Source organism: Aspergillus tubingensis, assembly GCF_013340325.1.
Source record: "Aspergillus tubingensis WU-2223L DNA, scaffold_3, whole genome shotgun sequence".
In the NCBI taxonomy this organism is placed as follows: domain Eukaryota; kingdom Fungi; phylum Ascomycota; class Eurotiomycetes; order Eurotiales; family Aspergillaceae; genus Aspergillus; species Aspergillus tubingensis.
Window position 1 is genome coordinate 2,700,678 of NW_023336277.1, and position 22,948 is coordinate 2,723,625.

The window sequence follows — 22,948 nt, forward strand, 5'->3', positions numbered from 1 at the left end:
TTCTCTATCCCGAGACACCTACCTCTTTTCCTCGTTTGGCTGACGCCACTGGCCTCCCACAAGAAACTCAATAAGTGGCGTTTCTTACATGCTCCCCCTTTTTCTTTCACCAATCTTATTTTCTGGTACTGACAAAATGCTGTCTCTTAGGTCGCTTGATGACAAACAGCTATCTGCCAGATCCAGTAACTAAAAGAATGCTTGACAAAGTCTACGGCAATCAAAAGTCTCGCCACAGTAAGAGCCACAGTGGTTTGCGCGAGCTACCTCCCAGGAGCATCTTACCAAGGGGGTCGCATGTACGCCTAAAACCCTATTCTAGACACGGAAGCCTCATAGGGGGCCTCAAACAGAAAGGGGGAATTTTAGGTAACATTCGTCTCATACGGCTGGGGATTGTCGTCACTGGGTAGGTCCATACTTGCATGTTTTCTTAGGGAATATGAGTGGCGTGAGCTACACATGTGGTATGAGCGATAGCCGGAAGCGCCTCATAGTGTGCTCTGTAGGTTCTAGAAGATCGAGAGCGATCATGCACCGCCATATCAACCTAAACCCAGACACATGCGTTAAACTCTTTTCCGGCATCTGGAAAACTCCATCTTGAGACAGGAAGACTGATTTTTGGTTACCTTGGCCCTTCTGGGTTCCAAGAAAACACCAATGCTCTCTACCACAAGCATTCGATTCATCTCTTTCTTGCACAACCCAGTGCTTGTTAGTTGTCGAACTGTAGTCAGGCAGAAAAAGCCCCTTCACCACCTCTACCACTAATGTTTTCTCTTCTCATCTTCTTCCTTTGATAATCTAGCTAGAACGCAAGAAAAGATCACATGTCATACTTTATTCCTGTTTTGCCCTACAATATTCCTCTATATGCTGGGTATAGTAGTTTACATACACGAGACTCCACACAATCTTATACAGCTTACCACGCCCCAAGCAAGTCAATGTTGGTAGCGCAAGCCCGTCAGACACATTCAGCGGATATTCAGTACCCATGAGAACAGCCGTACGCTGTCAATATGCGTACTATGGAGCAGATCCTGTGAAATGGTCATAGATTAAGAACTTCCACTCATTATCCCAGATCCATACTGAAACCACACACATCTTCTCGTAATTCAGCCTATCGGACCCGCTTTTACGACTGACAGAGTTATTCCACTGTTTGATCCTGTACTCAGACTGAAATAGAACATGACTCAGGCCACTATCGTAGTTACTGACCTAGCCATCATGCTGTGGCGTTGATCGATTAGGTTCGCGGCCGATAGTTTGAACTAAGTAGTTATATGAGATGAGTGATATACCATGTGAACTACTGTAGGTATAATAAACAAACTACTCTACTTACAGGGCGGGTGCGGGAAGTGGGGGGTCTGCTATCAGTCAATGTATCTATCTACTATCTCCTATGTAGTGTCATAGACGTCTTGGTATTTAGTTGTATGAACTTTATTTGGCACTGCTCTCCTACCGCAGAGTGAAAGCAAATGGTGATTCACTACCAATGTGTGAGACGGTGTTAAGGGCAGAATTGATCATCAATGAAGTGATAAGCTGTTTTTTATGGGTTTGAAAAACACTAACGTCATAACTACGTTTCTAGTCTACGCAGCTGAAAGTGGTGCGATACTACATCTGATTATTCATTTCATTTCCCAAGGTATGCCTGAGTGGACCAGGACAGTAAAACATCGCAAAGAAAGAAGCATGAGGTAAAAAGAAAAGAAAAACTTTCTGAGGACAGTGAACTTTTGTTTTGCGTGCTGCAGGGCAAAAGGGGTATTTACACAAGTCGCAAAGCATGGGTGTTAAGATGTACAGTCATCCGTCGTGGCAAAGGGGTCATAAGTGAGTCAATGAAAATCAGGTGAAGTATTATTGTTTCGTTTTCGTTTTTCTTTTCTGGCCCCGGGCTTTCCATTCATGATTTGGTCGAGCTAAACCAAGATAACTTGTGGCTTTCAACGACCCCAGCGCGAAAAGTCCAAGTTCTGCAGGATATTCGTGTCTGCAGCCGCATTCCAATCGGTCGCAAAATCGGTCCGGACAGAGGTGTTGCGCGAGGGTACTTCTTCGGAGAATATGTTGGCTTTGGTGTTGCGGCGTTGACCGGGATAAGTCCCTTCGGCAGCCTCAGAACTTTGAGCCTGGTTTCCTAGCGCTCGCTCGCGAAGTCTCTTGATCTCACGCAGTCTGTTGCGCCACGATGAAATATGCTCGCCTCCTTGGCTGTGCCAGACAAGCGAGAAAACAGACGCGTTGAGAGCGAGAATCCGAACGAACGGGGCCAGGTTCTTCCCGGAGATAAGCTTTGGCACCGCAGCAGGTGATATTTCTGGAAACCCGGGCTTGCTCATCACCTTCACTTGGTAAAACATGTTCTCAAAATCGGTCCGTCTCGACTCCGCGCTGCTAGGATCATTGGTGAGACGGCACACAGGGTTGATAACAATGTTGACGAAATTGAATTGAGAGGGTATCGTATTGAAGTTGAAAGGTGTATTCGACCGGTTGAACACGATGTTGACGAAATCATTTCCTATGTGGCGTTTCTTGTTGATGCAGGAAGGATCGTTATCAAAGTTCGTAGGCATCATGGTCGGAACATGGTAGACAATCTCCGTCACCCGGTCACGCCATGCATAAGTGAATTGGCCATCGAAGTCCGCATGCAACCCTTGGGTATTGAACCGAGCACCCTGGAGCGGTACTTTGGTTCCGAGTCTTGACAGAAAGTATTCGTAGTCTGGGCTGCCGCTGGTATTCGACAGAATTTCTGCTTCAGTGGTCTGACCGTTGTCGATGTATATGACACCAATCTTGTGTCCATCCACAATGTCATTTCGGTCAAAGGTGTTCAGTGCTCGGCGTGTGATGTCATCATCGGGAAGAGGAATTGGTTGCATCACCGTAGGTGTCGGGAAAGCCGTGGTTGTCAGCTGAAGCATGATGTGGCTCGGGAGGACAGCAGTGCGCATGGTGTCAGAATGTAAGTGGGCATCTGGCGTAGGTGGGACTTGGTGAGGAAGAACAGGTGCAGTTCGTTGCTGAAACATTGCGTAGGTAGTCCCTGACGCTTGCCTCTTGGTGACCTGAGTCAAGCCTGATACTCCAGCCGTCTCAACAGTCACGATGCTCATACCTACAATCCAAGACTTCTTCACTGCAGGTCCATCTTCAGGCGTGGGGGGAAAGGTCGGATAGGGTATAGTGTCCCCCAAATCCGAAAAGGCCGCTCTCTGCATCAAGTCGATGAAGACCTGGCTTGGCTCTTCGACTGTCTCTCTACCGTGTTCATCCCGATATATGAGTCTGCTAGTTATCCAATTCACGTGTTTGGCTCGATCCTGCAATTTCAATGAAAGAAACCAGAAGATCATGACATGATACGTAAGAGTATATATGTATCTTGACATCCCGTCCTGGAGTGAAGAATCAGACGACTCTGCGGGCGAAGCCATAGTATCTCGGACACCACTCCCAAGCCTTGTTGGAACCTGAACATTCCTGGTGGGCGACTCAGAAGCCTTGAATCGCTGTTCCCTGGAAGTCTGTAGAAATCGGATACAGATGCCAAAAACAGTGCGGATCTCTTCCTCGCGTAGGTTGATATAGACATCAGGAAGGCGTGCAAGAAGAGCCAAAAACTCCAAGATGTGCACAGCAAGATTAGACATTGTAATCACTTTGGACATCTTGTCAAGGATTCCGTTGAGTGACTTAGTTACCGAAAGGGGAATTTCATGGCAACAGACAGAGAGCGCATGTATGCATCCGCGAGACGTGCCACCCCATGATCCAATGATACCCATCATGAATGCACGGACAAGCTCGTCTTCTTCGCTTTTGGCAAAGTTTTCATGATAGCTGACTAGGGAGCAAAGAAATTCGAAGATGTAACCAGCCACGTCGGTCTTCTTTCCACCTGTGGACGGTGGAGGCTCACGAAACGTGTCATTTTTCACCTGATCGCAAAGGATACTGCGCAGTAATTTGATTTGGGGAACTGCGTTGCTGAAGAGATCTTTATTCTGAAGTTGGCTTGCAAGATGGGTGAGAACGTAGCTGTAGAGATCCCAGTTAGACTCACGTTGCAGCAATGAGATGACAGTCTCAAGCCACATGTTCGCCTTCAATGCAACCTTTTGCGCAGGTTCAGATTCTATGTGGTGACTCGTTTCTGGCGTGGCATACGCGTATACGAAAGGACTCGACTCATCGGGGGGTGCTTCAGGAAGGGCCTGCGGGGTCGCGAAGGTCCAAAGTGGAGGCGTCAGTCTGGAGGCCCGAATGGGAATGCTTGGATTACGTCCTGACGACCTAGAAAGCACCGATAGCTCCCGCGCCGAATGCCTTGCATGGGCTGCTGGTCGCCCTTGGTCGCTATCAACGTTATGTTCACCAGCCGGCTCGCCCTGTTGTTTTGAACCTGCTTCAACATTTCGCCCGGAAACGTTCATCATGAAATCCTGTTCAGAGACGGAGGTCACGGTGATCGAGCCTGACGAATCGCATCGGAGTCGGAATAATAGCTTCAGTGATGTCAAACGCGAGTCCACCGGCCTCTCTGAGCATTGAGCTATGTTCAGAAGTGCTTCATACACCAAAGCCGCCTTAGTCGCTGACATGTTTAGGGATCGGAGGAACATCCTGACAAGTCCAATAGTGCAAATATTGGCCAAGGAAAGCTCCATAACACTGCTAAAAGAACGGCGTTCCGAAGACAAAGTTGTCGAAGTCTCAGAGCCGATCATACCCTCTTTGTCCAGGTCTTTGCTCATGGGCGAGCTTAACACTGTCACCAAACGTTTAAAGCTTTCATTATCACTGACGAGCACAGAAGCGTCGACAAGAAAAGAGACCAACGACTCTAGAAATAGAATATCGTCCTCCTCAGCAAATCTTTCCAGCATGAGGTCAAGGAGTCCCTGTTCCTGGAAGAGAACCAGAGAATCGTATGTTGAGAAAGAATCCTTCACAGTATCCAAAGCCAAGATCCGAACGTCGGATGGTTTGCTGCGGGAGCGGATGAAGCATCGGATGAGACGTTGGTTCTGCTGTACCCAATCCGGGCTCTCCGGGGAGCAAAATCCTTCGGTGCGGATAGTGTTGAGAACGAGCTCAGCCTGGGGAGGCTCGATATGTCGACAGGCATTCATTAGGAAACGGGTGGCGTCTAGCCGCTGCTGATGATTTAAGCGATCCCAAAGCGCTTCCAAAGTAGATGCAATCTGAATGGTGCTTGCCAGGATGTTAGACCGTGTGTCATCTAACACGCTGCCGCGCGGCTGCGCATCAGGCATTGTGAAGGAAGATTCTTCGTGTTCGTCAACGGCCCTAAGAGAGCATGTATTCAATAAATTCACAAACTCGCTCCAGTCATTGTCCAGGGCCGTGTGAACGTAGTCACCTTCCAAAACATTCAAACACAGCTCCAAGATATCTGCCTCCAACCGGCCATCGTCCTTCTTTACAACAACCTGGAGCGACTCTATCAGATGCCCGAACTGGAATCTGGGTATCCCATCTTGACCATACGCGCGCACAAGATCCATGAAAACATAAACCGCTCCCCGAACAACGTTGAGGTTACGAGAGTTTTCGCCGCAGGACTCCCTTAGAAAAGCATGTAGGTTGTCCATCATTTCGGACTGCCTTTTCGACTTTGCTAGATTCCGCACAGCTCTCGACGTCGGACCGGACAATGATTTGACAGATGCATGAATGCTGCATAATACCTCGAGCATGGGAACGAAGCTTCCATCCGGAACGTCTGCATAGAGTATCACAGCATCAAAAACGCCCAGGGAGTTCTTGATGTCAGCGGCAACGCTTGTCTTTCGGCAAATCGTGAAAGTCTGATCTAACAACGTCTGTACCTCTTCGTCGCTTGGTGGCTTGCGTTGTAGTGTGATAAGATCGATCGCAAACTGTAGGAGGTCATCTAATACAGCGCCATCGTATCCTAACCCATTTGTTTTGCCAACTTTGGTTTTCCTAGCTTTCAACCGCGCAGATGAAACCAATTCGTATAATGGAAGCAAGCAAGACGATATCACAGGGAGAATGGACGAGGCTGCAAACTCTAATTTTCGGCCATGATCCGATAGAGCTATCAAGGACTGCACACGCGCGGGAACAACGTCATTTTCTGATGGTTTTGCTATTGAATCGAAGACGATGCGCCGCGCTGCAGGAGACAGGTCTTGCCGTGCGGCAACGGCTTCCAACAACATCGAACCGCTCCGTCGAGCTTCGGGTGAGCTTTCATGGTGGAAAAGATACGCCCCTGCTTCCCAAAGAGCAAGCGATTGTTCCGGAGTGAACCACTGGAGTGACTTTGATATTTGTTCCGCCTCTTCTACAGCGTGGCCTAGAGACTGCCTCTGAGCCAATGTTCGGACTGCCGTATCGAAATCCCGTGCACCAGAGGTGTCGGAGGAACTGGATACGACGCTACCGCGATGCATTGAGTCAAATCCCAGTACAGTCCGACTGATCCTGCGTCCATCCGATGAATGCGATAAGGAATCGCTGCTATCGTGGAGCGAAATTGGGGAAGGTGACTTTGGGCGGGAAATGCTTAGTGACTTGAGTACGTCGACAAAACTTGATGCTGCGTGCTTGGTATAGTACGGGGATTGAGCATCGTCAGAAGACATGCGTCCCAGCGGACGAGGGGGTGCGTATGGGGTTCTTCAGGGCAGAGGACTATTATATCTGTCCGATGACCGGTCAGCGACGGGATTGTGACTAGAGGCCACGGAAGGTCACCGGTCAGCTGGAACTGACCAGCTCTACATCGGCGATCCACTTTACGCAAGATCTCACATACCATTGGCAGGTCATATGGATGGATCAGGACGAGAACAGATCCGCAGAAGGCGTATATATGAGGCTTTTACCGAATGTTACACTCGGAGAGCTGCTCCCAGCGGCATATCAGTGGGAAACTAGTACTCGGACAACCGGGATCGGGGAATCGGTCAAAGCATGTATTCCAACTCTTAGGCAGACAAAGGAAGGTTGCCGAACAAGTACAGCCGGGGTGAACAAAGAGACAGGGAAGCTAAGTTGATACTTTGGGGATATAATCAGAGCAAAAGTGCGCCAAGCCACTTTTCCCCTCCGAGCAGCGATGATGATGATCTGGCGGAGGTCGGCAAGGCTTTGATCCGCACCCGGTCACCTGATGGGCAGAATCACCCCGCGACCGCCACTCACCGCCTGGATTTTGCAAAGCAACCGCCAAACAAACTGCCAGTCCAGGAATCGAGCTCCCACCCGGCTTTTACTGGAGCCATTCTTTATTATACCCTTGGGTTCTTTCTCTAGATTAACCCGTTCTAGCTCTGCAAGCTCTTTCCCTCATTCTTCTTCAACAATCTGCATTTACCCCCTAATTTGTGTCACTTTTCCACATATATCACCCATATCACTCCCTTGGCTTCTTAGTTACATCCCCCCGCTTCAAAATGGCTGATGGTCTTGGGGCTGTTGCGCAGCTCCTCGAGGCAAGCTTGGATCCCAGGCAGAACAAGCAAGGTCGGTGATTTCTTTTTCTCTGCCTTTTACCTCACAGACTCACTTCTGAGTCCTTTGGAGGCTTTGATTTTTTTTACATTGCATTAATCAAAGAAACCTCAACTGATTGTGAAACCAGCCGAACTTGCTCTTCGCCAGGAGGAAAAAAAACCGAACTACTCTCTGCAGCTCCTCCAAATCACGGCTTCCGCGTCCTACCCTTACAATACCCGTTTGGCTAGCGCATTATGCTTCAAGAACTTTATTAAGAGGAACTGGACTGATGAAGATGGAAACTACAAGCTCCAGGCGGAGGAGGTAACTACCATCAAGCGGGAGCTGATCAGCCTGATGATCTCCGTCCCTACGGGCATTCAAACACAATTGGGAGAAGCTGTTAGCGTTATCGCCGACAGTGATTTCTGGGAGCGATGGGATACACTTGTGGATGTAAGTTAGAGAAGTGTCATGTTCCCGGCAGGTCAATTGACGTCCCTAGGATCTCGTTTCTCGACTCCAGCCGAACAACCCCGCTGTCAACAATGGCGTACTCCAAGTCGCACATTCGATTTTCAAGAGATGGAGACCCCTTTTCCGGTCGGATCAGCTGTACCTGGAAATCAATCATGTTCTCGAAAGATTCGGCAGCCCTTTCTTGGCTCTTTTCGAGGTGGGTTACTCAGAGCTCAAAATCATGCGCCAATCGTGTTGTCGAGGCAATGGGTTTTCTGACAGCAAACTGACTTCCTTATAGGGACTGGATGCCTACCTTGAGGAGAACAAATCCAACAAAGACAATCTTGTTCAGGGATTCACGCAACTCAATTTGATGATCAAATTGATGTATGACCTTTCTTGCCACGATCTTCCTCCGATGTTCGAAGAAAATATTTCAGGGATAGCCTCGCTCTTGCTCAAGTATCTGACCTACGATAACCAACTCCTGCACACTGATGACGATACCGAGGCAGGACAGCTGGAATTTGCGCGTGCTGGGATTTTCCAAGTCTTGACTCTGTACGTGCAAAAGTACATGGATGAGTTCAAGCCTCATATTGGACAATTTGTCGAAAGTTCATGGAGCTTCTTGACACTTATCGGTCAGGAAACCAAGTACGACATTTTGGTCAGCAGGGCTCTGCAATTCTTGACTTCGATTGCGGGCATGACCGAACATGCGGCCGTATTCCAGGCCGAAGGCACCCTCGGCCAAATTATCGAGAAGGTCATTCTCCCCAATGTCAGTTTGCGTGAATCTGACGAGGAGCTTTTCGAGGATGAGCCGATTGAGTTCATTCGTCGCGACCTGGAAGGCTCAGACAGCGATACTAGACGGCGTGCCGCAACCGACTTCCTGAGACGGCTTGCCGAGAGATTTGAGGAATCCGTTACGAGCGTTGTTCTCAGATACACTGAGCACTACCTCTCTGAATACGCCAAGGCTCCCGCCACTAACTGGAAGGCCAAGGACACTGCAACCTATCTTTTCTCTGCCATTGCAGCGAAGGGAACTGCTACGTCAAGCCACGGTGTGACTGCTACGAACAAACTTATTAGCATTACCGATTTCTTCCAGAAGCACCTTGCGGCTGATTTGATTAACGATGAGGGTGTACATCCCATTCTCAAGGTCGACGCCATCAAGTACCTCTACCTCTTCCGAAGCATTATCACCAAGGAGCAGTGGCAGGAAGTTCTCCCTATGTTGGTCAAGCACCTCGGCTCCTCGGAATATGTTGTCTACAGTTATGCGGCGATCGCCGTGGAGCGTGTCCTCTACCTTACCGACAGCCAAGGCCAACCGATCATTTCCCCCGCTACTATTACACCGCTGTCTAAGGACTTGTTGGAACACATCTTCTCACTGATCCAAAAGGACCAGGCCCCTCAGAAGGTGCAGGAGAACGAGTTCCTGATGAGATGTGCGATGAGAGTCCTGATCGTCATCAAGGAGGGCATTGTGCCGCACACCGACAGTGTCCTTCAGCACCTGATCACTATCACGAAAATCATCAGCAGCAACCCAAGCAACCCTAGGTTCTACTATTTCCACTTTGAAGCCCTTGGAGCTTTTATCCGGTACGTGATTTCCGGTAGTCGCTCGAACACGGTCACTAACCGATAGATTCTAGGTTTGCGGCCCCTGCCAACCCCGACAAACTCGAACAAGCTCTTTACGCTCCTTTCGCAGAGATCCTCTCAGGGGATGTGCAAGGTCAGTTGCAAACCATAAGGAACGGCACTATGAGCTGTGGCTAACGTATGATTAGAGTTCATGCCTTATATTTTCCAACTCTTTGCTGCACTTCTTGAGGCAAACCCCTCGGGAACACTCCCTGACTACTACCAGAACCTGATTGCCCCGATCCTGATGCCTGTCATGTGGGAGTCGAAGGGCAACATCCCTGCGCTTGTGCGACTTTTGTCGAGCATCATCCACCGCGGATCTCAATACATCATCCAGAATGAGCAAATTGCTCCTGTTCTGGGTATCTTCCAGAAGTTGCTTTCGACCAAGACCAATGAAGGTTATGGATTCGACCTGTTGGAGTCCGTGGTTGCAAACTTCCCTCCGTACGCGAAGCCCCGGTATGATCATTGATACGATCATTTGCTAATTATACTCCAGGGCAACACTGGAACAATACTTTGTTTCCATCATGCAGATTATCCTTACCCGCCTCCAGAATTCCAAGACGGAAAACCTGACCCTCCGATTCGTCCGTTTCTATCATTTCGTCTCTGCCCAGGATGACAAGGGCTACAGTGCTGACTTCGTCATCCAAGTGATCGACAAGGTCCAGCCCGAGTATGTACAATCCAATTTCACCGTGGGAGCTAGCATGCTAACTGCCTCCAGGCTGTTCACTCCCATCTATCTGAACATCATCCTTCCTGAAACACAAAAGCTCGCTCGTCCGTTGGACCGCAAGACCGCAGTGCTATCGTTCACTAAAACTCTTGCTAACTCGGAAGCCTTTGCTAACCGGTACAAGAAGGGATGGGGCTTCACATGTGAGGCTCTTCTCAAGCTTCTTGAGCTGCCTCCTCTCCCTGCCAGCAAGGATGACATCATCGCCGAGCATGACGTGGAGGATATGGCATTCGGTGTTGGTTTCACAGCGTTGAACACTGTGCGACCACAGACCAGGGACCCTTGGCCCGACACGGGCGCCGACCTGAAGGCCTGGACTGGCAAGTACCTAAAGGAAGCAGACAAGAAGCACAACGGGCGTATTTCCGGCTTTGTTCAGGAGCGTCTTGGAGCCGAGGCGAAGACAGTGCTACTTAGTTATATCGCATGAGCAGGCTAATGGAGCAATTTGCACCATTTACTGGGATGTATAAACAATCCTATGTCTGATAACTCGACCGTCTCTGCATTATGCCAAAAAGAAATCATGGAGAAAGTGTTGGCTAGCTTCAACCACTCCATTGCATGTCCTTATGAATTGAATTATATTTAGATGACACTGATATGCCTTAACTTCCTCGTAGTCGTGTTGCCAAGTGACTAGTGGTTGACGTTTTCTTTCTTAAGTTAAACTACGCTGGGAGAGCGACAGACAATGTGCCTTGATCCCGTGTGCGAACGCTAGAATAGCGGCGCACGCGATGCAGAGGATCACATTACCTCTGGCCTTGCGCGATATCTGGGAGATGGTTCTGCTGTAGACTCTGTTGAGCGGACAGCTGATGAGGACTTTGTATGTCTGTTGCCTCCAATTTTGATTCACGCTTTGAATCAGCCGACTCCGGTGCATCGTTCTCTTCTTCTGCTTCTTCTATCTCTTGACTCTCCTTGCCATCTTCGAGCTCACGATACTTGCGCCGGCTCTTCTTCATTTTACTGGCCTTCTTCTTCCTGGCGCGGTCGGCCTTGATGGCCGCACGACTTTGATCCCCATTCAAGAGCTCTTCGACCTTGTCAGCAAGCAGCTGACGGGCAATCTTTTCATTCTGGGAACGGGATCTTGTGGCTTGAGACTTGACCACTACACCCGTGGGTTTGTGTATGATCTGGACGGCAGAGTTGGTTTTATTCTAGGCATTGGAAAAGAAGAAAGTAAGTATCAGATAATAAAGTTAACCAGCGGAGTGAGAATTGGGGTGGGGGGATAGGAGATATTATATCTGGTTGACATACGATTTTTTGGCCTCCAGGGCCAGTGCCCTTAAGGTATGAGATGGTCACGTCGGCATCTTGGATCTTCAGGCGGGGAGGCAAGGCTTTGTCGGCGAGGGAGAGCGCAGAGAGAGTGAAGAATCTTGGGAGGGTGGGGAGGTAATTGGATATGAGAAAGGGGCGTGTGATGTAGGGGGTCAAGTGGAGGGGACGGAACATGGTGATCTGAGGCGCCTATTACTAGGTTCCATCTGGAGTACTCTATTATTGCTTGATTAGTATTACATGAAGCTGGCTGGTGTAATTGGCGGCGACGTACGGAGTGCTGCTGCTGCTGCTAAGTACTACTTAGTAGTACTGCCGGGATGGGCAAGAAATCATCACTGGATCTGGACCCGTGTTACAATACCATACCATAATTTACCATTCACTGGTCGGTGACTAAGACAGTTAGTCTCGCACCACACCAGATAACTCTTCTAGTTGGTTTTTCCTATTGCCCTACTTACTACTATCAACTCCGTACTCCAACTGCGGTTCACCTCTTCTTCCATCGGAACTGATTCTCTGGTTTCCAAACAATATGGAGGATTGGGATTGGATTTGTCTCACCTCTTTCTCACCCTGAATCTACAAAGTAATTGATAGGCCTGGGGAAAATTGGCCAAGCGGAGAGGGTGACGTACGCCGCCCAGTGGATGCGCGGACGACAGCCATCGTCGCACGCCAATCAGTGTCAGATCGCGCGGGAAAATCCTCCCCATGAAGGGCAAAGACAGGCAGGGTAGGCATTTGTTTCCAGTGAACTGGATGAGAGTCTGAAACTTTGCACGCTGCAATCCTTCGGCTGGACCCTGAGGGGAGAGGGAAGTGGACCTTTTGGTTTGCTTCTCTCCCGTGGCGGTGGATTTGATTTTGACTTAGTCTCGGCGGCCGATTTGAAACAGTGTCCAGATCGCAAGCATGGACTTGACGGGGGCGCCGGTCTAACTCTCTAGTTATCTGAATTCGTATTCGTTCTTCATGACTTTAAATTATATGACTATCTGTTCCGTCCGGCTGTGAAGCTATTCTTAGTTGGGGTGGCCATCCTACCTACTTTTTTCCCCCATTCCTGTTCCCCTGGACTTAATCTGAGCTTCTTTTACATTGAGGGGGCTAATTTACTCTTCTACTTTTCTCTCAACCATCACAGCCTCCTGCCAAATTTCTCCCTCTTACTTTCTGTCCCTTTCACCGACTGGAATTGATCAGCTCTTTGTCGATCAACCCACACCTTGATAGTATTATTTCTTTTTTTCTTTTCTTTTTTTTTTAATTATTCTATTACTTATTTTCTTTTTTCCCCTCTGTGACCTGCCGGCTTAGTACTTTATCTTTTCCTCCATCAGCAAACCGACTGGACAGATCATGGAAGCCTAGTTGAACTTCAACAAAATTATCTCCGTCTTCCTACTACTTTTCCTCCTCCCTTCCCCAGCGCGCCGGGACCAATTACTTCAACCTCAGTGGGCGACTGCGATAATACTCTTAAGGACTTTCCGGGGCAGGAGCTAATTCCACCCCTCATCACCCTCGTATTCCGCGCTTTTCTCCGCTTCTTCACTTTCTTTGACCTTCTCCTGGCTCGCCGCCGGTCCCCCTTTCGTTCAATCCTTTCACAACCCGCCACCCTCCCACCATGTCTCTCTTCTGGATCCTGAACTCCTTTATGCGCTGGGTGCGCTTGAAGATATATCAATATGAGGTGACCTTCGCCGTGTACATGCTTACGCCTACCGAAAAGTTCATTTTTAGTATGTTCACCTGGTTGACATTGAGCGCCCCCCCCCCCCCTCAAGTTTCGAGATTGCATTTTTCTTGCATTAAAGCCGCATGGTACTAACGGGGAACGTTCTAGATTCCCTTCTCCTCACTCTCCTCTCAATGATCGTAACCGGCATTTATGTCTACCTTCCCGACCACATCCGATCCATCTATAGCCACCTTTACTACTACTGGGCTGGCGAACGTCCGTTTATCTCTGCGAGCCTTCCATCGATCAGCTCCGTATTCCGCGAGACCGGTACCCAGACTTTGGAAGTGATGTACGAGACGGCCAAGAATGCTGCTGCGACGGCCACTGCCCCAATCGCCGAACTGTGATATCCCCCCGCCACAGTAACAATACGGGTTGGATTCTCGGTGTTGGTGACGATTGTGGGCTGCTGGATTGGGTCATCTGGCTTCTCTGTTTCTCCTTGTGATACCATCGGGACTTTTCTTGCATTTCGCTATTCGTATCCGCATACTGGCTGCCACTAATTATCCTCTATGACCGCATGCCTCTCTTGTCCTCGAGCATGGATTGCATCAGCATTTCACGATTCACCGCACTGCTCCTCCACCGAACGGTTCCTATCGGCGTTGTGAAGTTGTTTCATGGAGTTTGAGCGATACTGTTCTGAGCGGGCCGGCGCATCCTAGGAGTTTCATCATCTTCGTTTTGTTTCCTCCCCTGGTTCATACTCTGCCTCACGCATATTGTTTATACCGTATCGAGGCAAATCATTGTTACGATCACATACTTTGGTTGCTCGTGTTACTTTGCGCGACTGGACGCTGGAGATCCACGGACTGCACATTTTCTAACATATAAATTTTTAATTCTGTACGGAGCACGACAGTAACGCCGGAGGTAGCACCGAATGCTTTGGAATGCCACGATTTCTTGCACCAATATGCTCAGCCGAGCAGAAACTTTTGCTTTGACATTGCGCCAGATAGAAGTACATATAAGTTGAAGTAAAACAATATAAACACAAATATACCCAATCCAATCATCAAGCCCATCAATCAACCAAATGCAACTCCCGCCATGCTCAGAGAAGAGTGTTATACAAAACCAGAAAAAGAGCCCCCCCCCCCAATCGTAGGTACGGGAGTAGGACACCGTGCAACATAGCCCCCATTTTCACCTTCGTCGCACATACACACACATAGGAAATGTGCGGTACGCATATAAAAGTATACATATATGCCGGTTCCGAACAGATCCGCCAGTGTATTCCCCCCGCTTAGACAGATACTTATCCCACCCCAAATCCATAGTCTGTGTAGACAATCACCGATAACCCCTTATATATCAACCACAACCACACCCGCGCCGCACCGCACCCATCATTGAATTCTCGTAGTCCATTTTTTACTCCGCATTCGAAGATGCCGCCTGAGCCTGAGCCTGAGCCTCAGCCTCCAACGCCGCGCGCTGCTGTCGCTTCTCCCGCTTGACCGCATCCAACATGCGCATGCGCGACAATTCACGATCAATCTCTTCTTTCTCGAGGGGGATCTTGTGCGATTGCTCGGTGGTGGGCCAGAAGCCGGGGACGCTGAAGCGGTCATCGAGATTCGTGCCGAAGTAATACATCCATCCGATGGGGAAGATGATGTACATGCCGAACTAGATGGGATTAGACTCTGCTGCTCTTCCACTGGGCATGGAATGAGTGAGAAATTGGTGCTGTGCATACCTTGAACACCTCGAGGTTGCCTCCCTGGAGTCTGCGGAGAATGGAGGACATGGTGGGCTGTTGCTGTTGGTGGTGGGATGGATGGACGGGTGGTGAGTGAGTGAGTGTGTCTTTAATCTTTGATTCTCCTTGATGTGGTTGTATATGAGGGGAGCAAAAGAGTAAACTATGCTAATGTCGAGGTATAGAGTTGCGGTATCCTTCCTGATCCGTCCACCGACGAAACAAATTAATCTGGGCTGATCGTTTCCGATACTAAGTACGGACGGATTATTATCACGGAGCTTCTGACTATGCCATGCCGGACCATGTATTGCAAACAGAGCAAATATTTCCCACGTGCCGTGCAAGTCAGGTGATGTGAATTACTCAGCAGGACTCGACTCGACTTCGCGGCCTGCCGTGGGCCGAGGCTCCTAAGCCTCGGTCCGTGGGTTTCCCCGCATAGGCGTTGGATGGAGGAGGTTAGCAGATCCCCGTTAGTAGACTCCATATTACCAGGGACTAATAAGACTCGAGGGTTTCCTGGAATTGCTTTTTATCTAGAAATGTCAGTCGCCGAATACTTCCATCTGACCTTGCAAGTGTGCACTTAGAGAAGGTTACACAGCATCTCCTTGTTTCTTTCTTTTGAAGCGGCTTTAAACCCTCCGGGTCTCCGATAGTCACTATCCAACAAGTTCTATACCTAGCGTAACCCCTATCTCCTACTATTTACACACTCTTCTCTGTGACAGCACAGCACACGAACCACCCCGATCTCCAACATGGCTACCACCACCGAAGACCCTATCACACTCACATACCAAGGCCGCCTGGCAATAATCACCCTCAACCGGCCCAAGAAACTCAATGCCCTAGACGCAGATCTCTACTACCTCCTCGGCGAACGTCTCCGCGAAGTAGACAAGCGCGATGACATCTACATCACCATTCTCACGGGCTCAGGACGTTACTTCTCCGCGTGAGTCTCGCCCCTCCCTTCCCCCTCCCTTCCCCAACTGCATCGAAACTAATGCCCTCCATCTCCAGCGGCGCGGACGTAAACTCCACCCGCCCCGGCGGCGGCCTCGGCACCTCCGCACGACGAGAACTCGCCCGATCGTTCGTAATAAACAACTACGACATCACACACACGTTCGCGCACCACTCAAAGATCCTCATCGCGGCACTCAACGGCCCCGCCGTCGGACTCTCCGCGGCCCTCATCGCCCTCGCGGACTTCATCTACGCCGCGCCGCACACCTTCCTCCTCACGCCGTTCGCCTCGCTGGGTCTCGTCGCGGAGGGTGGGTCGTCGCGGGCGTTTGTGGAACGGTTGGGCATCGCGAAGGCCAACGAGGCGCTTATTATGAGTAAGCGGATTACGTGTGAGGAGTTGGTGGCCACGGGGTTCGTGAATAAGGTGTTTACGGCGCCGAGTGGGAAGAGTGATGATAGTGAGGGGTTCCTGGGGTTGGTGTTGCAGGAGGTCGAGGAGAGGTTGGGGTTGCATTTGAATCAGGATAGTTTGCTGAAGATTAAGGAGTTGATTAGACGGCCTGAGAGGGAGGTGTTGGATCGTCAGAATGGGTTGGAGGTTTTTGGCGGGCTTGAAAGGTTTTTGAGTGGTGTACCGCAGGAGGAGTTTAGGAGGGTGGCGAGTGGGGAGAAGAAGCATAAGTTGTGAGTGACTGGGTGACTGAGTGAGGGGGTATATAGTAGTGGTAGTAGTATATAGGGCATAGATGGTAGAGAGGTGAAGGTTAATGCATCACTTTTAGTATTCGGTTTTTGTGGTCCCGCTAGTCCTAACGCCGCCTTATTATGCTGAGCTGAGCTGCGCTCTTTGGTATGTTCGTAACTAAGTATACATGCGATGTATGGTTGGGTCCTCTATTGGGCTTCATTGTCCGAGTCGGACTCCTGGGCCTGCTTCGCCAGAATGTCCTGCCACTTTCCTAGGAACTCGCTCATGCCTCCAGGACCGGAAATAGAAGCGTCGACCACCTCCTTCGGCAGCTTGTGAGCTGAGTACTGCGGGGTCGTGAACGCATACGCCTCCGGGTCATCGCGCTTGATGAGCCGGAACTCCGGGAACAATGGCGCATCATCTGCGTTCTCGTCTTCGGACGCAGACTCAGACTCGGATTCGGACTCTTCATCTGGACCAGCAACTGGTTCCAGATCACCATTGGCATTCAGAGAAAGCCGCACGAATTGCTCTTCCCCGTTGTCGTCTTCTTCCCGGATACCCACGGGATCCTTCATGTGCAGAATCTCCATCCAACTAAACAGCAGCGAATCGGTCCTCTCCGCCCATGGGTTGATATCGATAAGCCACACCCTATCATGCGGCGGCGGGATATAGACATCAAACACAAAGTTAGGATCCGTGAACGTATCCTTCAGCTTTTCATCGAAGAACGTCTGGATCCGAGACCGGAGGGAGTCCCGCATGGGGAAGAGGAAGTCGAAGTGGTTCTGATCGCGTTGGCACATGCACAGGAGGACTCTGTTGCGCACGAAGCACCGGAACTCGAGCGATGGGTTGAAGTTGACGTATTTGCGGAGGACGAGGTAGTAGGGGATTTCGGGGGGTGTTGAGGAGGAAGAGTCGTCAGTGGTGGTGGTGTCAGGAACGCAGTCGTCAAATGGGTGTTCCAGGTCATGGCTGATGAAGTCACTGCTTTTCAGGAGGAGGTAGATATCGTTGGCTGTGCGACATTGCGTGTCGTTGGTGGCGGACATCCAGGTTGCATCTTTGGGCGCACTCCAGTTCAGCTTCGGTGTCACTTTACCGCCGTATTCGGTGATTGTAGATTTGATTTGGGCGTGGATTTCAGGCCATTCGAGTGATGGATCGGGCTCCTCGTCTGCGCCATCATCGGAGAATGTGTCGAGGTCGTCGTCGTCTGTTGGCGGGGCAGCTTCGGGTGGCAGGACGATACCGTCCGCTCGGAGGTAGTTAACGAAGGGGGCAGTGAGACGGATAGCACGGGACTTGGGGACAAGTGTGCGGTATCTGCGAGGGCGTTGTCTGATTAGAATCTTCGTTCATGTATAGAGGGGTTATATCGGGGACATACCGAGGCTGCCAGTGGTGATAAGAGCAGTGTAAGATGTGAGAATAAGTGACTGGAGGGAAAGGCAGTCTTGTTAATTGCTCAGTAGAAGCTTCGGCCGCCGGAGCTGGCGCCTCTGGGTCAATATGAGGCATATTGGTTGTATGCGCCACAAGTTCGGAAGATTGTGATGGTGAAGATGGAGATAAAAGTTATCTCGTCGATCGCAAAGTCCGCGGGGTCTTTTTCTTTTTTGGGGATGACTCAAGTCACTTACCCGAAATAGTATGGTTGATACAGCCATGACCGTACCGTATTGAAGCCACGTGCTGCCTCAGGCACAATGGATCGTCATCCAGTGATTACGGGTTGCGTAGCATCATTCCAGGTAGTGCTCCGGCTGGCATTGATGCCCTGCATTGTTCGCTTGTCCCGCCAGCGTCCTTTCCCTTCACCATGGCGTCCGATGGTCCGGATCCGCAGTCATTGAAATCCTGGCAAGATGCATTTCACTACCCAATTCCTACTGTGCGCCGCGTGGAGCAGGAGCTGCGCCGGGACATCGCAAGCAATAAGGAGAAGCTCAGGGCTCTTGTCGGGTATGTGAAGGCCGACACCCTAATTTACTATAGGAAGGACTAATGAAATCTGGCGCATCTAGTACGAGATACCGAGAACTCATTGGTACTGCTGAGACGATCGTGTCGATGAATCGCGAAATGGAGGATGTGGATTCGACGCTGGCCGACATAGGACGAAGATGCAATCCACGCCTGATGGAGAAGATGTACACGCATTACAACCAGATAAAGGAGGATAGTCATGATGAAGGTATGGTATAGTGTGATCGTGGCTTGGGTCTATAACCAACAGCTGATGGGAAATAGATGCCGCGAAACGAGCGCTCGGAGGGCAACTGGGTTTACTTCATCGCTGCGCATCGTCAATCTCTAAGCTTCTGCGTCGACGCGGCTCCGTCTTGCTTGTGGCCAAGCTTATGGTCATCTCTCGTCTTTTACACAAGACTCTCTCCCAGCAGGCGACGGTGCCACCATTTGTGGAGGACCTACGCAATCAATTAGCATCCCTCCAAAGAAGTTTATTGAGGAGGCTTGGAAAGCGGCTCACGTCTGCTAAATATACGGCTGACGAGATTATTGAGGCTTTGGCGGCATATTGTCTTACAACTAGCTCTTCATCGGATGACGCCATCCGCTACTTTCACCGGGTTCGCTTAGATGGCATTGGAAGCCAGCTGGAGCTTGTCGACCCGTCAGGCGAGAATGTTCTGAGCAGCTTACGGCTATATGTTCGGACACTCCAGACTTCTAAGATCCTGCTATCTCGTCGATTGTCAGATGTCCTGAGCAAGCTGAAAGCACGGCCTCTGCTGACAGACCCTGAAGTACGGAATTTGGACGACCTAGACCTCGGTGTTCTGGGACGCTGGGTTGCTGCAGATGTTAACAACTTCACACCATGGATCAAGCTCAGTGAGCTATCAAAGTCGGACGCCGAGAAGACGATTAAACAATGGTCGAAACCGGCTTTCGACAAATTCCTAAGTGGATGCCGGGGCACCCTTACAAACTGGGTAGACTTCTCGAAGCTTCTCTCATTACGCAAGCAAACATTGGAGCTCTGGCTATCTTCCCGAAGCTCGACACCCACCCATTCATCGTTACAAGTTCTGGAAGGAATTAGGTCAGTTTTCAATGATCGACTTAGGATTATTCTGTCAGAACAAGCCAAGACATTGGACCTATTTGGTCAAGGTGTCGCCTCTGCAGTGTCGAATTGGGGTGACAGAGCCCACACGGCTTCGCAGTCACTTTGGGGCGAGGATTTGATTTCACATGACTATTCCAATGGCTCTGCTGCATTCAAGCAAGCTGTCACGGACAGACTCCTGGGGCGTGATGATGACGTATCCGCTGTCCTGGGGAAATACCAGGGATGGTTGTCTGTCATTGAAGAGTCCAGGGAGTCTATCGACGGCCTACGGCAAGTACGTTGGTCCGACGTCCTGGATGAAGGTGAGGACGAGGATCTCGATATTGATGTCTCTGCCATGTTGAACGACGACGATCCACGACTGCTCCGTGAAGCCCTTCAGGTGGCAATTGGAGAAGCATTCGACACACTCCAAAGTTCGCTCAGCACAACCTTTCAAACCCTCGAAAAGCAGGGACAAAGCGGCGAGGCCGCTTTTATGCTGAAGACTATCCGACTGGCTCGAAGAGATCTGCCTGTCCAGTTCATTGCGAGCGATTATGCACTGTCCCAAAGTATCGTGCCGGATTTGCAGAGAATCCTTGCTACAGACATAATCAGCCGCACAGGCCCCTGGAAGTCTCCGGCTACTTCGAAATCGAAGTCTGGAAAAGTGCCAGGTCGCACGCTTTGGGAGGGTGATCCTGAAATCCCTGTCCAACCGACACCATCGTCGTTCAAATTCCTGCGTAAACTTGTGCGATCTATGGATCAGTACGGCGCTGGACTTTGGGATGTTTCCACGACGCAGACGCTAAAATCTTCCATGACCAAGGGACTCTCGGAGTCTGTCACATCCTCCATTGAGAAGCTCAACTCACCTGCCGAAATAGAGGGCAGCAAGAAGCCTGCCTCGCATGATGAGGAAGAGACAGAACCGGCACAGAACGGCGAGAATGGCGAGAATGGCGAGCCGGCGAAACCGAAACCCGAAAGCACCAAATCCGACGATGCCGATGATATAAAGGACCGAAGGATCCAGCTTTACTTCGACACCGTATACCTGAATGATGCATTTGCGATTCGAGACTCTGAACGCAGCCAATTGGCAGAAGTGTTGGATACACTTCGCAGCAGCCTCGACTTGCCTGAGAAGGCAACGAAGAAGCTAGAGAACGCTGCGCACGAGTACTGGACACGGACCCAGCTATTATTTGGGCTCTTGACTGTGGGAGCTGAGCACTAAGCAGGCTGCCATTAGCATGAAACAATGTATATAAATCATAAGCATATCATCATCGGACAATGCAGTTCATACCACCTTCATACCTCCTGTGACCGGCCAATGAGCGCGCGTATGTATAAACTTCCTCATGGGGCCTAGCGGCCGCGGGGGTTACTCACCGCCCACGTCACGTTTCCGGCGGTGACGCCGACTTGGCCGCGGGAAAACGAGATGCGTTCATCGTTCATCTCCCTCTTCTCTCCTGACCGGCTGCCTTGTCTTGTTGCACCTCTTGTCCTCGCACCTTCTCCCTCATCTCCCCTCAATCTCCTGTCAACGCGGCAACCATGGCGGCCCCAAGGCTTCCATTCCTTTACCCAAACCTGATGCGCGCAGTTCGATCCTGCGAACCCCATACCTACCGCTCTCTTCGCCTTACATCCCGCAACCAGCACGCTCCCTTCCACACCAGTCCACGACGCACTCAAGAAACCTATCATCGACGATACGGGCCTGCTGCAGAAGCAAATCTACCACCGCCGTCTAAACCGAAAGACGAACCACCTCGTCAACAGCCCACCAATACCCCGTCCGAGAAAGACAAGGACAGCAACGCTGCCTCGTCTCCGAATCAAGCCCCACCAGCGCAATCACAGCCAAAGGACACCGAAACCACCTCAGAGGCCTCATCACATTCGCAACAAGACAAATTCACCTCCGCAGACACAGAACTGCTAGACGAGGAGAAATCCGCACAAGAACAAGAGCCCCGTGAAGACTCCGAACCCATACTCGATGCCCGTGATGCCGATGAGGTCAACGCTATATCAAACGAAAGACCCACGGACGAACCCATCCATCTTCACCACCCGCTCAACCAGAACCCTCTCGAGGGTGTCCTTCACATGCCATCTCCTTCCTCCTACCTGACCACAACCGGCGGACCCGCCTCAGAAAACAACCACCCGAACCTCGCCCCAGCCCCTTACGTTCATCACTTCGACACATTCTCGCTCGTTCGCGACCTCTCCACCGGTGGATTCTCCGAAGAACAGTCCGTCACCATCATGAAGGCAGTCCGGACCATCCTACACAGTAACCTCGATCTTGCACGCCAAAGCTTGACCTCCAAGTCGGACGTGGAGAACGAATCCTACCTTTTCAAAGCCGCTTGCTCGGAACTCCAATCCTCCCTACAGACAGCCAGAAACTCCGAAATGCAGCGACAGCGGACCTCCCGAACACAACTACAACACGAGTCCGACATTCTATCTCAACGCTTGAACCAGGAACTGGCAGGTCTGAAAGACGACATCAAGGGAATGTTCAACGACCACAAGATGACGACCCGCGAACAACAGCGGAGCATCGACACCTCCGTACAAGAACTCAATTACAAAATCACTGTCTCCCTGAACAGTGACGGCAAGAGCGAAATCGAGGGTCTGCGCTGGATTCTAACAAGGAGAGCTGCTATGGCCGTCGCCACTAGTGCCTGTGAGTCACATTCTATACCCTCCTTACACTTCCCCCTCAAGTTCAATACTAATCTCGTACAGTCATGATCATCTGCTTCCTGAAATACTACTCCGTCCGCAAGGCGCAGGAGAGCGCGGACAAGAAAAAGAAAGAACAAGAACTCCCGACCAAGGGCGGAACTAAGGAGGCCGGAGCAGCAGCTGTCGCCGCCGCCCAGGATCCTCTCCGGCCCAAGTCGGCGCCAGTCCCCGGGGTTCATCTCGGAGAGTCCCTTGGCTGAGCTTTCATCTACCCTCCTTTTATACATTCTCTTATC

The 22,948-nt window shown here is 50.5% G+C and overlaps 9 protein-coding genes across 9 annotated transcripts; 5 read left to right on the plus strand and 4 right to left on the minus strand.

Annotated features, from left to right (window-relative positions):
- Nucleotides 1-1,970: 1,970 nt before the first annotated feature.
- On the minus strand, nucleotides 1,971-6,671 carry AtWU_02010 (putative GTPase activating protein (Tsc2); the record flags this gene model as incomplete). The annotated part of the gene is made up of 1 exon (XM_035497124.1): nucleotides 1,971-6,671. One exon carries the CDS (start codon nucleotides 6,669-6,671, stop codon nucleotides 1,971-1,973), a length of 4,701 nt encoding a protein of 1,566 aa, XP_035353017.1.
- An 813-nt stretch (nucleotides 6,672-7,484) lies between these two features.
- On the plus strand, nucleotides 7,485-10,838 carry AtWU_02011 (putative chromosome segregation protein Cse1; the record flags this gene model as incomplete). Its single annotated transcript, XM_035497125.1, has 8 exons — nucleotides 7,485-7,554; nucleotides 7,673-7,983; nucleotides 8,033-8,203; nucleotides 8,288-9,612; nucleotides 9,666-9,748; nucleotides 9,804-10,107; nucleotides 10,163-10,342; nucleotides 10,394-10,838. The coding sequence occupies 8 exons, from the start codon at nucleotides 7,485-7,487 to the stop codon at nucleotides 10,836-10,838; spliced, it is 2,889 nt and encodes a 962-aa protein (XP_035353018.1).
- A 325-nt stretch (nucleotides 10,839-11,163) lies between these two features.
- AtWU_02012 (peptide chain release factor family protein) lies at nucleotides 11,164-11,878 on the minus strand (the record flags this gene model as incomplete). The annotated part of the gene is made up of 2 exons (XM_035497126.1): nucleotides 11,164-11,577; nucleotides 11,681-11,878. 2 exons carry the CDS (start codon nucleotides 11,876-11,878, stop codon nucleotides 11,164-11,166), a joined length of 612 nt encoding a protein of 203 aa, XP_035353019.1.
- A 1,462-nt stretch (nucleotides 11,879-13,340) lies between these two features.
- On the plus strand, nucleotides 13,341-13,804 carry AtWU_02013 (serine palmitoyltransferase small subunit family protein; the record flags this gene model as incomplete). Its single annotated transcript, XM_035497127.1, has 2 exons — nucleotides 13,341-13,455; nucleotides 13,560-13,804. 2 exons carry the CDS (start codon nucleotides 13,341-13,343, stop codon nucleotides 13,802-13,804), a joined length of 360 nt encoding a protein of 119 aa, XP_035353020.1.
- A 1,039-nt stretch (nucleotides 13,805-14,843) lies between these two features.
- On the minus strand, nucleotides 14,844-15,222 carry AtWU_02014 (uncharacterized protein; the record flags this gene model as incomplete). Its single annotated transcript, XM_035497128.1, has 2 exons — nucleotides 14,844-15,101; nucleotides 15,172-15,222. The coding sequence occupies 2 exons, from the start codon at nucleotides 15,220-15,222 to the stop codon at nucleotides 14,844-14,846; spliced, it is 309 nt and encodes a 102-aa protein (XP_035353021.1).
- A 716-nt stretch (nucleotides 15,223-15,938) lies between these two features.
- Nucleotides 15,939-16,840, plus strand: AtWU_02015 (dodecenoyl-CoA isomerase; the record flags this gene model as incomplete). The annotated part of the gene is made up of 2 exons (XM_035497129.1): nucleotides 15,939-16,135; nucleotides 16,204-16,840. The coding sequence occupies 2 exons, from the start codon at nucleotides 15,939-15,941 to the stop codon at nucleotides 16,838-16,840; spliced, it is 834 nt and encodes a 277-aa protein (XP_035353022.1).
- A 206-nt stretch (nucleotides 16,841-17,046) lies between these two features.
- On the minus strand, nucleotides 17,047-18,370 carry cdc123 (cell proliferation protein CDC123; the record flags this gene model as incomplete). Its single annotated transcript, XM_035497130.1, has 2 exons — nucleotides 17,047-18,175; nucleotides 18,240-18,370. The coding sequence occupies 2 exons, from the start codon at nucleotides 18,368-18,370 to the stop codon at nucleotides 17,047-17,049; spliced, it is 1,260 nt and encodes a 419-aa protein (XP_035353023.1).
- A 301-nt stretch (nucleotides 18,371-18,671) lies between these two features.
- Nucleotides 18,672-21,174, plus strand: AtWU_02017 (uncharacterized protein; the record flags this gene model as incomplete). The annotated part of the gene is made up of 3 exons (XM_035497131.1): nucleotides 18,672-18,814; nucleotides 18,877-19,046; nucleotides 19,103-21,174. 3 exons carry the CDS (start codon nucleotides 18,672-18,674, stop codon nucleotides 21,172-21,174), a joined length of 2,385 nt encoding a protein of 794 aa, XP_035353024.1.
- A 326-nt stretch (nucleotides 21,175-21,500) lies between these two features.
- Nucleotides 21,501-22,912, plus strand: AtWU_02018 (CCDC90 family protein; the record flags this gene model as incomplete). Its single annotated transcript, XM_035497132.1, has 2 exons — nucleotides 21,501-22,650; nucleotides 22,713-22,912. The coding sequence occupies 2 exons, from the start codon at nucleotides 21,501-21,503 to the stop codon at nucleotides 22,910-22,912; spliced, it is 1,350 nt and encodes a 449-aa protein (XP_035353025.1).
- Nucleotides 22,913-22,948: the final 36 nt, after the last annotated feature.